Below are 17,283 nucleotides of genomic sequence, written 5' to 3'. Positions count from 1 at the left end.
AGCACGGAAGTCACTGGATTTCTCTGATCAAGCACTAAAGTCACCTTTAACCTGCTTTATTATTTTGGATCTACCTTATAATTTTTTCTGAATTGACACACATTGATTGTGCACATTTTTTTCAAAAGCCTTTTGTGGTATATATAAAAAAAACAGTTTTTCTTGCAAATTTTTTTGCACTTTTGCATTGTTTGCACATGTTTTTGCACTTTACAAACATAAGACATTTATTTTTGCACTATTTTTGGACTCTATTGATATATAGACTAGTGGTGGATGCTGCTCCCTTCTTTTTACCTTACGTATATACATACTGTGAACTAGTTGGTTGACAGAGGAGCATCTTTATTGTGCGTTTACACATTTATATTTTTTATAATAATTTTTTTTCATATTTATTGACTTATTTTATAGGCAACATCCATTGTTCAATTAATCTCGATATTCTGTAATTGCCTTTATACAATATTATGTGGCAGTGTGAATGTATAGGATGCTGTGCATAATCCTAGCCTGTTTAGAGTGTATGGTGTGCACTAATACAGGCTAGTACTTTATGTACATGACGTGATATCTATACTGGGCATAATAGTTTAATATATCAAATTTTTGATAATTTAGTCTAAGGGGACACCTAGTGTATGTCTTCTTCATATCTCCAATGGTAGAGGAGAAACAGGGTGATCTTGTCTCCCCTCTACCCAGAAGGCTTCTTCCCTTGGTGGTTGAAAGGATTCTGGGGAGTAGTTGTTTTTGGAGACCCCTCTAATATTGATATAGCTGACAAAATTTGAGGTAGCGCCTTGGGCCCTACTATTTTTTCATATATCAAATTTGCATATCAATAGCCTTTTCAGAAGCTATAGATTTCTAGGGCGGCAGCAACCAGTTTTAAATCTAAGCCATTTATATTAATTATTTTCTATATAAATTTTTTTCATGATTATTATTTTGGTTTCATTATTTTTACTGAATGTAATTTTGTTGTATAGAGCAAAATAGCAAAAGAGATGTATGACAAATTCTTAATTATAAAAAAAAAAAAAAAAAAAAAAAAAACTTTGTACAACTTCATGGTTATGCAAATTTACCCTGAACTGAAGACCAATGAATTTCCTTCAGGGGTTTTCTAAGACCTGACATTTATTTCAAGGGTTCCTTTGGGGTGAAATGGCTGAGAAAAGCTGGTGTAGACATTCATTAATTTACCACAGCTACTGTGTAATTATCAGGACTGGGCTCAGCCCTTCCTTCTCTGGGCTGGCCGCTCAGCTGTCGGCTAATTGCCAGCTCTTATTTCTCCACAGTGACTCACCTGATGAATTCCTGCTCGTCAGTCCTGCCTACTTAAGCCGCCCAGTCCAGATGATCTCTTTGGTCACATCTCTAGAGATGCTCTCCTGTGTTCCTGGTAAAGATTTGCTTGGCTGATATTCCTTCTAGCTCCAGGCCCTGCTTGTTCTTCCACTGCGTTGTTATCTGGCTTCCTGATGTTTTGGCTTGTCTGACTATCCGTTCCTGAACTCTGGCTATGTTTTGACTACGTTTACTCTGATTACTTTTTTTATTCTTATTAAACAAGTGTGATTTAACTGTACTTCTGTCTCAGTCTGATTCATGGTTTCTGACAATAATTTGCTTTTAATATGACTATGCACACTCGCAATTTTCCAGCCATTGGGAAAAATCCCTTTCCCTCAAACCAGCAAATATCAATTTTTATAGAATAAATGTTTCTTAATATTTTTCAAGCTATACAAATTTAGTAATACCTGGCTTCTTAGGAGGAGGTTTGGGGATAACCTTTGGTGGCTGAGTAGCATCAAACAGGTCAAAGTCGAAATCATCTGTAAAGCAAATAAAGAAACCAGACACATACAATATCCAGTTCATCATAATTAGAATAACAATTTCCCAGTGTATACTGTTAGCCGATGTCCTGCGCCTTTCCTTTTGCTCCACAGAGTCCCATTCTGGAGGGTGTGTGTGTGTGTGTGTGTGTGTGTGTGTGTGTGTGATTTTTTATTTTCTTACAATGTTGCTGCCCTCCTTATGAAAATACTAGCTGATTGGCGGGAAGCTCTCTGAAATGTTGGCTAATGCCGCGTACACACAAGCGAATTGTCCGACGTACTTAGTCTGCCGAAACGCATTTCAGCGGACAATTTGATCGTGTGTGGGCTTCAGCGGACTTTTCCAGCATAAAGTCCGGCGGACTTAGAAAGTATTTTTGCACTCCAATCTTTCCACCAGACTTGGGTTTCAGTGGACTAAGAATGACGCATGCTCAGAAGCAAGTACGAAAAAAGGAAGCTATTGGCTACTGGCTATTGAACTTCCTTTTTCTAGTCCCGTTGTACGCGCTGTACGTCATCACGCTAGCAAACGCCGGACTTTGTGTGTCCAAGTCCGTTCGGTAGAAAGTCCGCCGGACTATCCACCGGAATGTTTGCTGGACTAAGTACGCCGGACAATTCGCTCATGTGTACGCGGCATAACTCGACTTAATATCTCATTGTTTTAAAGAGACTTAAAGAGGAAGTAAACCCTGCAAACCATGTGTATATAAAGTGAGAAAAAAAACGCGCTATCCACAAACAACAAATAAATAAATAATAGCTGCCAGCACCGCAGACTTACTGCAACAAACAAAATGGTGAAATAATAAAAAAGGTGCAGCGCTTAGATTATATATATGAAAATATCTATATAATCTTTTACCAGTGTAAAAAATATATAATAAAATACAATAAACTTTAATAGTGATAAAAAACTCCTCATAAATTAACACTATTAATGATTCTATGTTTTAGACAACACTACATCCAAACATACTAAAAAAATTTTTTTATATACGTATATCCACCAAAGTGAACGTGTTAAAGCGGAGGTCCACCCTAAAGTGGACCTTCCGCTCATCGGAACCCTCCCCCCCTCCGGTGCCACAATTGGCACCTTTCAGGGGGGTGCAGATACCTGTACAGTACAGGTATCTGCACCCACTTCCGGGATAGCTCTCTGCGGAAAGGGGCATAGATTACGCCCCTTTCCGCAAGTGCCCCGCTGCCTGCTGGGAAACACACAGTTCCCAGAGGCAGCGGGGACCGTCCTTATTGCACAGCGCGACTCGCGCATGCGCAGTAGGGAACCGGGAAATGAAGCCGAAAGGCTCCATTTCCTGATTCCCATACCCAAGATGGCGGCGGCAGCACTCGAGAGACGATCTAGAGATCGGCTTCGGGTGCCGACATCGCGGGCGCGCTGGACAGGTAAGTGTCACTATTTTAAAAGTCAGCAGCTGCAGTATTTGTAGCTGTTGGCTTTTAAAAAAAAAAAAAAACGCGGAGTTCCGGTGGACTCCCGCTTTAAGAATCCATAAGTGAAACAATATGGTGACAAAGTGCAATATCTTGAGAAGTTATAATGACTTCAGTGAATACTTTGCAGAAATCCACCACCACTTGAGAGGAGGCTTACCAGATGTTATGGACCCAGTTAGGTATATACCTAGTGAGTCACACGAGTTTATTGATGTAAATCCACACGAAAAAACAGCTGGCAAACTTGTAACTTCTCATGGGTACCAGAGTAGACAGAGAGATGACCCAAAAATAGATGAAATGGCTATCCACCTTTTGGGGTGACTGAGGACAGGGATTCTTCCATGTATATTATAGGCCAAAAAGAAAATACAGCCTCATAGTGAAATACCGTTTAAAACTTTTATTAACATTAAAAGCATAAATGGGTACTCACATATTACAGGCAAATACAAGCATGGCATTAAAATCTGGCAACGCAGTGGCATCAACGAGCCCTTCCCGACGCGTTTCTCCTAAACAGGCATGATCTGGGGCCTTTTCTTTTTGGCCTATAATATACATGGAAGAATCCCTGTCCTCAGTCACCCCAAAAGGTGGATAGCCATTTCATCTATTTTTGGGTCATCTCTCTGTCTACTCTGGTACCCATGAGAAGTTACAAGTTTGCCAGCTGGTTTTTCGTGTGGATTTACATCAATAAACTCGTGTGACTCACTAGGTATATACCTAACTGGGTCCATAACATCTGGTAAGCCTCCTCTCAAGTGGTGGTGGATTTCTGCAAAGCATTCACTGAAGTCACTATAACTTCTCAAGATATTGCACTTTGTCACCATATTGTTTCACTTATGGACTCGTTCACTTCGGTGGATATACGTATATAAATTATTATTTTTTTGTATATTTGGATATAGTGTTGTCTAAAACATAGAATCATTAATAGTGTTAATTTATGAGGAGTTTTTTTATCACTATTAAAGTTGATTGTATTTTATTATATATTTATTATATATATTTTACACTGGTAAAAGATTATATAAACCCTGCAAACCATGCAAAGTAAAAGCAAAAATAGGCTAGTATGCATCACATACTAGCCCATTATGTGGCACTTACCTGCAAAGGAAGCCCGCGTTGTCCTCGCTGCAGAAGCATCCATCTTCCCCCCTCTTCCCTCTGGGGCCGTGGACTCCAGCTCTGTTACTGGCCGACTGACACTATAAAAACGGCATGGTTGTGCCCTTTTCTTCAGTGCGCATGGGCCAATGACATTGGCGCAAGGGTATATGGTAAATATCTTTTAAACCGTACAGGTTTAGAAGATATTTCCGGTACCTACAGGTAAGCCTTATTATAGGCTTACCTGTAGGTAAAAGTGGTGTGTAAGGCCGCGTACACACGCGCGGACTGTTTGCCCAACCTTGTTCGTCAAACAGTTTCGGCAAACAGTCCGCTCAAAATTTGCATGAGCGGACTTGCCCACACACGAGCGGACTGTTTCAGCGAACTGTTTGCCAAACAGTTCGCTCAACTTTTGAAATGAACGGACTCGCCCACGTAAGGAGGAGGCAAATCCGCCCATTTCGAGCGCGTGTACAGGTAGGCGGGGCCCGCGAAGGAGACGTCGCGGGCTCCGCCGCCTGGAATGGGCTTAAAGGGGAACCCCAACGCCGAAAAAAATCGGCGTGGGGGTTCCCCCAAAGTCCACACCAGACCCTTGTCCGAGCACACTACCCGGCCGGCCAGGAAAGGGGGGCGAGCGAGCGCGCCCCCCCTCCTGAGCCGTACCAGGCCGCGTGCCCTCAACATGGGGGGGTGCCTTGGGGAAGGGGGGGGCCGCGCGGCCCCCCCACCCCAAAGCACCTTGTCCCCATGTTGATGAGGACAAGGGCCTCTTCCCGACAACCCTGGCCGTTGGTTGTCGGGGTCTGCGGGCGGGGGGCTTATCGGAATCCGGGAGCCCCCTTTAAGAAGGGGGCCCCCGGATACCGGCCCCCCACCCTATGTGAATGAGTATGGGGTACAATGTACCCCTACCCATTCACCTGTGAAATAAAGTACAAAAAAAAACACAACACAGGGAAAAAATATTTTATTGCACAGCTCCGGGGGTCTTCCGTCTTCGGGGGTCTTCTCGCCGGACTCCTCCGCTATCTGTGTGTAGCTCTTTTACTAGCGGAGGAGTCCGGCTTTCTTCCTCCCCGCCGCCGGCCTCTTCTCCCGACTTCGGGGGTCTTGTCCCCCTCTTCGGTTCTTCTGCCGGGCCACCGCGCCTTCTTGTAGCTCTTTTGCAGGCGGTGGCCCGGTCTTCTGTCGCCGCTGCCTTCCGTTCTTCTGTCGCCGCCTTCGGTTCTTCTGCCGGGCCACCGCGCCTTCTTGTAGCTCTTTTACAGGCGGTGGCCCGGTCTTCTGTCGCCGCTGTCGTCGCCGCCGCCGCCGCCTTCCGTTCTTGTTCTTCTTCTTCTTCTCCTGGAGATGTTGACTCGACGAGCTCTCCGGCCGGAATGCCAGAGCCGCGCTCCGCTGCCACTTATATAGTGACAATGGGGCGGTGTCACATGGTATATGTCACATGGGTTGGTCACATGGGTTGATGTCACATGGGGACTATGACATCGTAAGGGGGCGGGGTCACCATGTGACCAACCCATGTGACATATACCATGTGACACCGCCCCATTGTCACTATATAAGTGGCAGCGGAGCGTGTCCCTGGCATTCCGGCCGGAGAGCTCGTCGAGTCAACATCTCCAGGAGAAGAACAAGAAGAAGAACAAGAACGGAAGGCGGCGGCGGCGGCGACGACAGCGGCGACAGAAGACCGGGCCACCGCCTGTAAAAGAGCTACAAGAAGGCGCGGTGGCCCGGCAGAAGAACCCAAGGCGGCGACAGAAGAACGGAAGGCAGCGGCGACAGAAGACCGGGCCACCGCCTGCAAAAGAGCTACAAGAAGGCGCGGTGGCCCGGCAGAAGAACCGAAGAGGGGGACAAGACCCCCGAAGTCGGGAGAAGAGGCCGGCGGCGGGGAGGAAGAAAGCCGGACTCCTCCGCTAGCAAAAGAGCTACACACACATAGCGGAGGAGTCCGGCGAGAAGACCCCCGAAGACGGAAGACCCCCGGAGCTGTGCAATAAAATATTTTTTCCCCTGTGTTGTGTTTTTTTTTGTACTTTATTTCACAGGTGAATGGGTAGGGGTACATTGTACCCCATACTCATTCACATAGGGTGGGGGGCCGGTATCCGGGGGCCCCCTTCTTAAAGGGTGCTCCCGGATTCCGATAAGCCCCCCGCCCGCAGACCCCGACAACCAACGGCCAGGGTTGTCGGGAAGAGGCCCTTGTCCTCATCAACATGGGGACAAGGTGCTTTGGGGTGGGGGGGCCGCGCGGCCCCCCCTTCCCCAAGGCACCCCCCATGTTGAGGGCACGCGGCCTGGTACGGCTCAGGAGGGGGGGCGAGCTCGCTCGCCCCCCTTTCCTGGCCGGCCGGGTAGCGTGCTCGGACAAGGGTCTGGTGTGGACTTTGGGGGAACCCCCACGCCGATTTTTTTCGGCGTTGGGGTTCCCCTTTAAGCCCATTCCAGGCGGCGGAGCCCGCGACGTCTCCTTCGCGGGCCCCGCCTACCTGTACACGCGCTCGAAATGGGCGGACTTTCCGAGCGGGAACAGTCCGCTCATTTCGAAAGTACAGCGGACAGGCCCACACACGGGCGGACTGTTCGCTCAAACACAGTTTCAGCGGACAGTTTTTCGGAATTTCCGAAAGACTTTGTCCGTCCAACTGTCCGCTGAAACTGTCCGCTGAAAGCCCACACACGAGCGGACTGTCCGCCCAAACACTGTTCAGCGGACAAGGTTGGGCGAACAGTCCGCCCGTGTGTACGCGGCCTAAGAGTTTATAATCACTTTAAAGTGGATCGAAAAGGGAGGACCCCCACTGTACCAACATCCAATATTATGGAAAAAGATTGAATGAGTTGAAGACAAGTCAGTCAAAAAAAGGACGGATTTTATGGACACAACACGAGACAGTGATTTCTTAAAAAAAATAAAAAGTACAAATCTTTATTACAAATATGCCAATTTAAATAATATAAAACAGACAAAAACACCTAACTGACTGACAGGCTCAACAAGTACCCAATGCAATAGGCAGGGAAATATGGATAAAATCCATATAAATAAATAATACTGTAATGCTGTATCAATAAGTTGCATTCATAGGTTTTATCTATATGGATAAAATCCATATAGCTGAATAATACTGTAATACTATATCAATAAGTAGCGTTCATAGGTTTCTCCATGCATTCTTGTCAAGAACGACCCTTTGGACAAGAACTCTTTGGACAGGAACGCATTGAAAAACCCATGACCGCTACTTATTGATACAGTATTATTTATCTATATGGATTTTATCCATATAGATAAAACCTATAAATGCTACTTATTGATACAGTATTACAGTATTTATCTATATGGATTTTATCCATATTTCAATGCCTTTTGTATTGGGTACTTGTTGAGCCTGTTTTATGTTATTTTAATTAGCATATTTGTATTAAAGATTTGTACTTTTTTTTAAAACGGAAGTAAACCCATCGATCTAACAGTTTGAAAAAACAGTTACATTCCCGGCATGCCGGAAATGTTAACTGTCACATTGGTTGTGCTCTCAACCAAACTGTCAAACCATCCAATGGCTGGTGTCATAACTGATCACATGCGCAGCTTCATGGCAGTTAAAGATCATAGGGAGGCCAAGATGGCAGCTTCCTTGGCTGAAAACGATAGGAGGGTTTACTTCCACTTTAAAGAAATGACTGTCTCGTGTTGTGCCCATAAAATCTGCCCCTTTTTTGACTGAGTTGTCTTCAACTCATTCAATCTTTTTCCGCTTTAGACCCCTTTCACACCACACGCCGCTATTTTTGGCCCCGCTAGTGGCCAAGAAAGGGTTAAAACTGCCGGCAATACACCGCAATGGCGGCGTTTTGCCGGCGGTATTACAGCGCTGCCCCATTGATTTCAATGGGGAGCAGCGGTGGAGGAGCGGTAAACACACCGCTCCTTCACTGCTCCAAAGAAGCTGCTGGCAGGACTTTTCCCTGACGTCCTGCCAGCGCACCGCTGTAGTGTAAAAGCCCTCGGGTTTACAGACGCCTTGCAGGCGATATTTTTTGCGCTGAAACGCCTGTAGAGTGCCTCAGTGTGAAAGGGGTCTAAAAGAACGGAATGCACCCAACACAGCTAATGATTGGTAAGCTGCAATATATTACATTTTTGGTTTTGGGTTTAATACCGCTTTAAAGGTAAAGTTATAAACAAAGAGGCATAAAGATTCTATTAAACACCAATAATTAAACCAGAATGGAAAAGAAATCAATAGCCACACTCATTAAGTTTGTAAACCAATGTGCTGAGCCATCTGACAGCTTATTACATTCTGTTTAATATTATATAAGATGGAGTAGAGTGTAGATCACCGATCTGCAGCAGAAAGCCAAGTACAGCTTAGTGGTATGCACAAACAACGCTTACTGTACAACATCGGTTCTCAACCCTGTCCTCAAGTACTCCCCAACAGGCCATGTTTGCAGGTTTTCCGCTATCTTGCACAGATGTTTTAAATCAGAATCAATGGCTTGGAATTTGGACAGCTATTTTATCTAAGAGAAATTCCCAAAACATGACCTGTTGGGGTACTTGAGGACAGGGTTGAGAACCACTGGTGTACAACTATGACTGAAATGTCAATGGGGCGACACCAAATCTCTAGTGTCTAGATCCTTTTTTCTCATGTCCCCAACAGGTCATGTTTTTAGGCTTGCCATTATTTTGCACTGGTGATTTGATCAGTTTCACTGCCTTTTCCACAGCCGTTTCATCTGAGGGAAATCCTGAAAACATGACCTGTTGGGGCGCCTCGAGGACTGGAGTTGAGAAATGCTGCTCTAGATGCTCCTTTTCAGGAAAAAAAATGACATAGCAGCAGGGGCGGACTGACAACTCATGGGGCCCCCGGGCAATAGGAGATTATGGGGCCCCCAGGCAATTAGAGATTATGGGGCCACACAGTATACAATCACACAGTATACACATACATGTACACACAGTATACACAGACATGTTTCTATTGGATGAGAAGCTACTGGAGAGGTGGGGCAGCTATAATCTCTGGATTTTTAGACCAAAAGGATGTCGGTAAGAGACATTTCAGAGACAGAAGTAAATAAAACACAGATTTTTACATACTGTCCCTGGTTTTACTGAGGCTGGCAACCCTGATGGGGCCCCCTAGTGGCCTGGGGCCCTCGGGCAGTGCCAGAGTGGCCAAATGGTCAGTCCGCCCCTGCATAGCAGTTGAATTATAAATAATTGTTTGACTAGCTTCCTAAGGCCCCTTTCACACTGTTGGACCTTTCAGGTCTGCTGGCAGACCTGAACGGGCGCTCCATGCTAGTCTATGGAGCGATGGATGTCAGTGGTGACATGTCCGCTGACATCCGACCCAATCTGATCCGCTAAAATCAGACGGATGGCCACTACGTTCGCTTCCATCCCTGGCGGATCAGATCGGGTGAAATCTGATGAAAACGGACATGCTGTCCCGTTTTTGTCCGATCACTCCATAGCAACCAGCGGCGCTTGACAAGCCCCTCCCTGTTCAGTGAGCAGAGACGGACCTGTCATCCGCCGGCTCAGCGGAGATCAGCGGAGAGATCTCCCGCTGAGCAGGCGGACAGAGGGGGACGCCGTGGCAGCGGATCCGCCTCGTGAGAATGAAACCTTATAATCGTTAGCAAACTTATTTTAAGAATTTCTTACCTGAAGGTTTTTGCGGAGGTTTTGGTGGTTTAGGCTTAGCTGTCAGGATAAAATAAGAACACAACATTACCACCAAACTATATATACACAGCGACACAGATGGAGATTCTCATAATAGGCGTCTTTCATACTTATCACTCAGTAAGCCTATTCAGAATATATAGCTTCTGTAGAAAACTGGTATTGTTCCATGAATACATCAAGCTTATAAAATAAAACATTCCAAAGAACAATGATTATACTGTATAAAGTGCAGTAATCCATAGCAACCAATGGCATACTTGACAGAAGCAGCTGGAAAGATATAAAATGGTTCATGAGTGTTTGTTATTTGGTAATAATCATATTGTTTTTTTTCCCTCTTTCAAACCAAGAGTGACATTTTACTTAGAGATGGAGCCGCTTGGTGGAGCAACTAATGCCGTCGCACACAGTCGGACTTTTCGGCAGAAAAAGTCAGACGGAATCTTTTCATTGGATATTACGATTGTGTGTGGGCTTCATCTGACTTTTTCTATACGAAAATTCTGACGGAGCTAGAAATAGAACATGTTTTAAATCTTTCCGACGGAACCAATTCCTATGGGGAAAACCGTTCGCCTGTATGCTGTTCCGACGGACCAAAAATTACGCATGCTCTGAAGCAAGTAGGAGACGGAGGCTACTGGCTATTGAACTTCCTTTTTCTAGTGCCGTTGAACGTGCTGTACATCACCATGTTCTTAATGATTGGACTTTGGTGTGATCGTGTGTACGCACGACAGTTTCAGTGGAACTCTGTTGAAACTCCGTTAGAAAAACCTTCAGAGTTTATTCCGACGGGAAAACCAGTCGTGTGCACAGGGCATTAGTGACTTGTTGCCTTTTTAGGTATCTGTGCACTCCAATGGTTCCACTAGACTAGCAAATTGAGAGGAAGAGCTAGTGCCACAGATATTCATTCCCACCACCATAACCCTTGATACAGGAAATGGCTACTCATTTAATTCAAATAAGGGGCAGCTACTGTTTTACTGTTTCCCTATCATCGGCTATTGCCTGCTTTGGGGTCAGAGGATTACCTGCTGAAGTCAATGGGGCAAACACTGGGGTTGATTTACTAAAGGCAAATATACTTTGCACTGCAAGTGCACTTGCTGCAGAGCTTAGTAAAAGATGTAAAACTTTACTTTAAATAATCCTCATTTGCATGCAAGGAAAAAAAAACAGCATTTTTGCTTGCACATGATTGGATGATAGAAATCAGCAGAGCTTCCCCTTGGATCTAGAGCAATTTCACCCAGCAGTGCACAGTATATTTGCCTTTAGTAAACCTCACTGTCATATTCTGACATGGAAAAGCAGAATAAGGATCAAAAAAAGTGTTACTAAACCCAGGACCCTGTATTTACTATATGCGTCCCCCTCATCTACATGCAGGGCGCTGTACACATGGATTCCAATGGGGGGGGGGAGGGGTTGAAACACGTGATTAGAGCCAGAGTTTCTAATTGGCTTCAAAAAAGGGTGGGTTTGGGGGACAGAGCACTGTGCTCCGAAGCCCACCCAGTTGTGTAACAATAGCAAATGAATATTTGCTATTCTCACGCTGTTCCTCCTCCCCGCCAATCAAGAAAAGCATCTGAAACCTGTCACCCGATTGGCTGAAAGGACAGGTGATCCTATTGGATGCCTAGGAGGAGGAGATGCATAGCGGAAGCCGGCATGATGCAGAGGAGGAGGAGACGCCTGCCCACCCGCCATCCGTAGGAGTGCTGCCTGCCCGGAAACAGAGATGGGGTAAGCACGGGGCTGGATGACCGGGGGGGGGGGGGGTGCAGGTTAGCCGACCGAGCGGGAGCGGGGGGTGGTGGTGTGTGGTTGTTTGCTGCACCCCCACCAAAAAATAAAAAATAAATATTGTCTCCCACAGTACACGGAACCTGAATAGTGTATTGCCTGCTTTACACAATGCAGCAAATTGTACATTAATATTTGCTTTTATTAGATTTTTTTTCTAGAATAGTTATAAACTATAAAGGGTTGTTTATATGTGAGGCTGGGGAGCGGTAAAACCCAACCATGCTTTTACCCTCCCTCCAACCGCCACACAATTTATCTGCAGAGGTCGTAGACAGTGGTGTACACATGCTGTGACTGACGCTTTTCTTCGCAGCCACAGCAAAAATGATATCCCCTGTTGCTTTCAGCAGCTGTAGCACCCACTCAGCAAACACCCAGAAACTGCATGCATTGCACACAATTGCGGCATGCTAATTTGGGGTTATGCAGGCAGAGAGGAGGCAATACATTGCCTCCTTACCCCCTGTCAAATGCTCTCTGAAGAGCGATCTGCCTTCAGAGACCAACACAAGTGTCAACAAGCCATACAATCTATTTTTTTGCCTGTTTACAAGGTGGATACTTACGTTTTACAGTTGGGATATCGTCAAGAGCATCTTCCAAGCTGAAGTCATCCTGTCCATGAGCTAAAATAAAAAACAATAATTTGCAACACATTAGATACAAGATATCACATATAAAATCAATACACAGCAGAGCTGTAATCTAATGTGAACCTTTACAAATCATATGAAGATGAGCAATCAAATCTATAATTATATTTAACAAAAGCACCCACCCACCATATGGATATGTCAAAATCTCACATGCATTGTGCATTCATGTAGCATTAACCAACTAGCATAAATCTGCAGTGAAACAGTACAGTAACCAATTTTAAAAATATACAAGAAATTTGAGCAAAGCAGTCGTAAGCTGTGGGCTTTAATTCAACTTAAAAATGTGTTTTGATCCAAGAAAAACACAAATGGAAGGCGCGCACAACTAGTGCATTACCAAAGATAACCGAATAATAAGAAATGTTTGCATAAAAGTGGGTACTCATAAAATGCAACTGATAAAAGGCCATAAACACAATGCATGGACATGCACAGAACACGGGGTACCCCTAACGCATTTCAGGGGCGCACCTCCTTCCTCAGAGCTAGACTAGTCTCGTACATCATGGGCAAGCGCTTTTATAGGGAATGGTGGAATTGAAAATTGTGTGTCAAACAGAGCAACGCCCTCAAAGGGACGGAAAAAAAAATAATTATATATATATATATATATATATATATATATATATATATATATATATATATATATATATATATATATATATATATATATATAGATATATCTATATATAGATATATAATTTTTTTCTTTCCCGTCCCTATATATATATGTGTGTGTGTGTGTGTTTGTGTGTGCGTGCGTGCATGTGTATATATATATATATATATATATATATATATAAATAATTGCACTAATGTAAAAACTACAGAATCACAAATAAATAAGTAATGATAATTCATTCAAATCCATGATATATTGCACATTCTTTTTTATTTAGTCAGATGAATACAGGTGTAGGAACACAAAAGTAAAAATGGGATGGCGGATTGACAAATGGGTCAATCCATGTCTCACTTCTACATGCCTGAAGTAGCTGCACTCAGAGGTGTCCACAAACCACACACTAGGACATAGCTTCCAACTGTCCCTGATTTTGAGGGACTGTCCCTGATTTGAATCAATGTCCCTCTGTCCCTCATTCCTCCTCATTTGTCCCTCATTTTGGTCTGATCTATATAGATGTATATAAAATGCACTTTTTATCTTTCAAAACGTTTTTCCCAGTGCTAAACCTTTCATTCAAATTCTAAATTGCTGCATTTGTAAATTTTAAATGCCAGTATAGTAGTGGTAAAAAAAAAAAAAAAAAGCCCTTGTGGATTTAATTAACCTTATTTTTGGTTAATTCTCCTTTACGGGGGTGTGGCAGGAGGTGTGTCCTATGCCTACATTACGTTTGATAGTAGGTGTCCCTCATTCCATCTCAAAATGTTGGGAGGCATGCACTAGGATCACGCGACTGGAAGCTTCAGAATTGCCAGGAACGGGGGAAAAACCCCACCAGACGCCAGCAGGATCATCCCCGCTGTAGTGCGCCGATCAGTGAAAACCCAGACAGGCACCTTACATGACCCCAGGGAACCGGGTCAGTGCCAGGGGGAATCCACTTCCTGGAAACTCAGGAAGAGGCCTGATGACAAGTGACATCACTTCCGAGGCGGGAGCAGTAACACTGTCGCCATGGACATGAATGGGCAGTGTTTTAATCCAGTTTAAAAGTGCAACAGACACCGTGTAATAATCTCATATGTCAAAATTAAAGTGAACATATGCTACGTTCAAACAGGCTCTCCAGTTGCTTATTCTTGCCTTTCACCTGTAGAGGATGAGGCGAAAAAGCTGTGTGAATATTTAAAGTCTATCTAGTTGGAGCCAAAATAAAGCAATAGACTCTCTTCTTCAATCCCTCCCTGGCATGGCAGCTGCGCACTATGGGGTTGAAACGCACTACTATGAGGTGCTGACTCATTGGCGGTTCTGTGGCCGCCTTCGTGTTGCATGGCGCAACAAAATTCAGACAGCCACAACACCACCAGACAGTCAGCAACCAATGCTCCCCTGACAGCATCAGTTCAGACTGAGGGGAGGACTCCTTCCCTGCCCTGTTCATATGACAAAGCTGAGGGTAGGACATCCCCTCACTCTCAACTGCCACTGCATTTGGACATCTGGTGTGGTGGGTGAGCTTAGGAAGGGGGGAGATCGGTAGTGAGGGGTCTGTAGTGGAGATGGAGAAGGGCATATGCACTGAGGGGTCTGTTGTACTAAGGAGTCAGTAGTGCAGTGGGGGGTGTCTGTACTTGGGGTCTGTGCTGGGGAGGGGGGTCCATCTGTGCCAAAGGGTCTTTTTTTATCAAGGGGAGGGGGGAGATTTAGGGGTGTTAGGGGGGTTATGGGTTTCCTGGGGGGGGGGGGGAGTTGAATATTTATTGGGAAAGAGGGTAATTTTGGTCATACTCTGAAAAGTGGCCTGTGCATGACGCACGCCTGGCCCCTGTACTATAGACACTAAGGGGAATTTATCAAAATTGGAGAAGCCACTATCTGGAACGTCTGTGCAAGGCAACTAATTAGCTTCCATTTATTCATTTTCAAAGCTGAACTGAACAAGAAGACTGAACAGAAGCTGATTGGCTGACATGCAGAGCTGCTCTAGTTTTGATAAATCCCCCACTGTGTTAAATTGCCTACTTCTATCTACTGCACTCTTTATGCTGGGTTGTATATAACATACTGCTGACCACGGCACTACATACATTACTCCTTAACCACTTCAGCGTATGCGCTATAAACCAAAAAAGAGCGAAAATTTTGGAAAAAAAAGCAATATTTTTTTTACTTTTTTGCTATAATAAATATCCGCAAAAAAAAACAAATTTCTTTCTCAGTTTAGGCCAATATGTATTCTTATACATATTTTTGGTAAAAAAAAAAATCACAACAAGCATATATTGATTGGTTTGCGCAAAAGTTACAGCGTCTACAAAATAGGGGATAGATTTATGGCATTTTTATTCATTTTTTTATATATTAGTAATGGCGGAAATCTGTGATCTTTATCATGACTGCAACATTATAGCAGACACATCGGACACTTTTGACACCATTTTGGGACCATTGTCATTTATACAGCGATCAGTGCTATAAAGATGCACACATATTACTGTATAAATGACACTGGCAGGGACAGGGTTAAACACTAGGGGGCGATCAGGGTGTTAAGTGTGTTCTAGGGAGTGATTCTAACTGTGGAGGGATGGGCTACCACTGACATGACAGCGATCACTGCTCCTGATGACAGGGAGCAGTAGATCCCTGTCATGTCACTAGGCAGAACAGGGAAATGCCTTGTTTACATCAACCCGTTCTGCCGCTCTGTGACACCGGCAGACATTGAGTCCGCGGTCACGGAGTACGCAGCGGGCATGCGCGCACCCACATTGTCGCATCTTAAAGGGGACGTACAGGTGTGCCCATTTTCGCAGTCGTGTGCCACACGACTTTTGGTAGGCTCTGTGTAGAAATGCATACGTAATGGAATAGCTTCATTTTTATAAAAAATGTGCTGAGTTTTGAACATGTCTGTTACACTCTTGCTTGAAGAACACCCATTAAAGCATGTTCTCTGGGTTAAAGGGCTATAGCATATTTCTACGGAGCATAGAGGGAGTATGCTCAGATATTATTTTTATCTGTGGTCCCTTTAAGCCACAATCACCCTTCGTGCAATTTGGCTATGGCCGCATTGCTTTATTGCTTCATGCTGCTGTCGGAGGTAGGAGGAGAGTAGGGTCGCCACCTCATCCCTTTAAACCCGAACACATAATAATTACACAGGTTCTGTGGCTGATTAAGGTGGTAGTTAAACTCACTAAGACCCCTTTCACACTGGAGCATTTTGCAGGCGCTATAGCGTTAAAAATATAACCTGCAAACCGCCCCAAAACAGCTGCTCCATGCACTCCAGTGTGAAAGCCAGAGGGCTTTCACACTGGAGCGGTGCGCTGGCAGGGCGTCAGAAAAAGTCCTGCCAGCCGCTTCTTTGGAGCGGTGAACTCACCGCTCCCCCACCGCTGCTACCCATTGAAATCAATGGGGCAGCGCTGCGATACTGCCGACAAAACACCGCTCTGGTGGCATTTTGCAGGCGGATTTAAACGCTACAGCTAAAACAACGGTAAAGCAGTTTACCGCTGATGCCCGGGGTGGCTCGGTGTGAAAGGGGTCTTAGTGCCTTCTGCATTTAAATTAGCCTCACAACCCGTGTAATGTATATGTGATCAGGTTTAAAGGGATGAGGTGGTGATTTAGTGGATTGAGCATCAGAGATATATTTTTTGTGAAGTGCATGCATGGCGAGCACTTACAGGTATGCTGTAGGAATATACTTTGATCTACAATGTTTTATACTTTCTAGAAGGAAACATCTTTGGTCCGCTGTCATCCAGGGTTAGTATCGGTTTCCTGGACTGAGATAATGGCTCAGAGATGACATGTACATCCATTTGCCTGTGCAGTACTTGTGTGTTCACAACTGCAGCAACCCCCTACTACAAAAACCCCCCTACTACAACACCCCCCTACTACAACAACCCCCCTCTACTACAACTATTAACTAAAATCCAAATGAGCATTGGAGGAAAAGGAGACTGAAGAAATTGCTCCAAC

General features: G+C 44.7%; 1 protein-coding gene across 4 annotated transcripts in view; it reads right to left on the bottom strand.

The window, feature by feature from the left end:
- Window positions 1-17,283, bottom strand: part of CD99L2 (CD99 molecule like 2) — a 150,395-nt gene that overhangs the window by 52,171 nt on the left and 80,941 nt on the right. For all 4 annotated transcript variants that reach the window (XM_077485907.1, XM_077485983.1, XM_077485753.1 and 1 more), the window contains exons 2-4: window positions 12,561-12,620; window positions 10,153-10,191; window positions 1,773-1,847 (exon numbers count right to left, since the gene is read on the bottom strand). In XM_077485907.1, the coding sequence (XP_077342033.1) occupies window positions 1,773-1,847; window positions 10,153-10,191; window positions 12,561-12,620 (174 nt within the window). The remainder of the gene's footprint in view (window positions 1-1,772; window positions 1,848-10,152; window positions 10,192-12,560; window positions 12,621-17,283) is intronic.

This window comes from Lithobates pipiens, unplaced genomic scaffold (genome assembly GCF_037356315.1).
Source record: "Lithobates pipiens isolate NorthernLeopardFrog02 unplaced genomic scaffold, aLitPip1_a1.2 Scaffold_1, whole genome shotgun sequence".
NCBI lineage: Eukaryota > Metazoa > Chordata > Amphibia > Anura > Ranidae > Lithobates > Lithobates pipiens.
The sequence above is the reverse complement of the archived record's forward strand: the minus strand, read 5'-3'. Positions and strand labels throughout refer to the sequence as shown.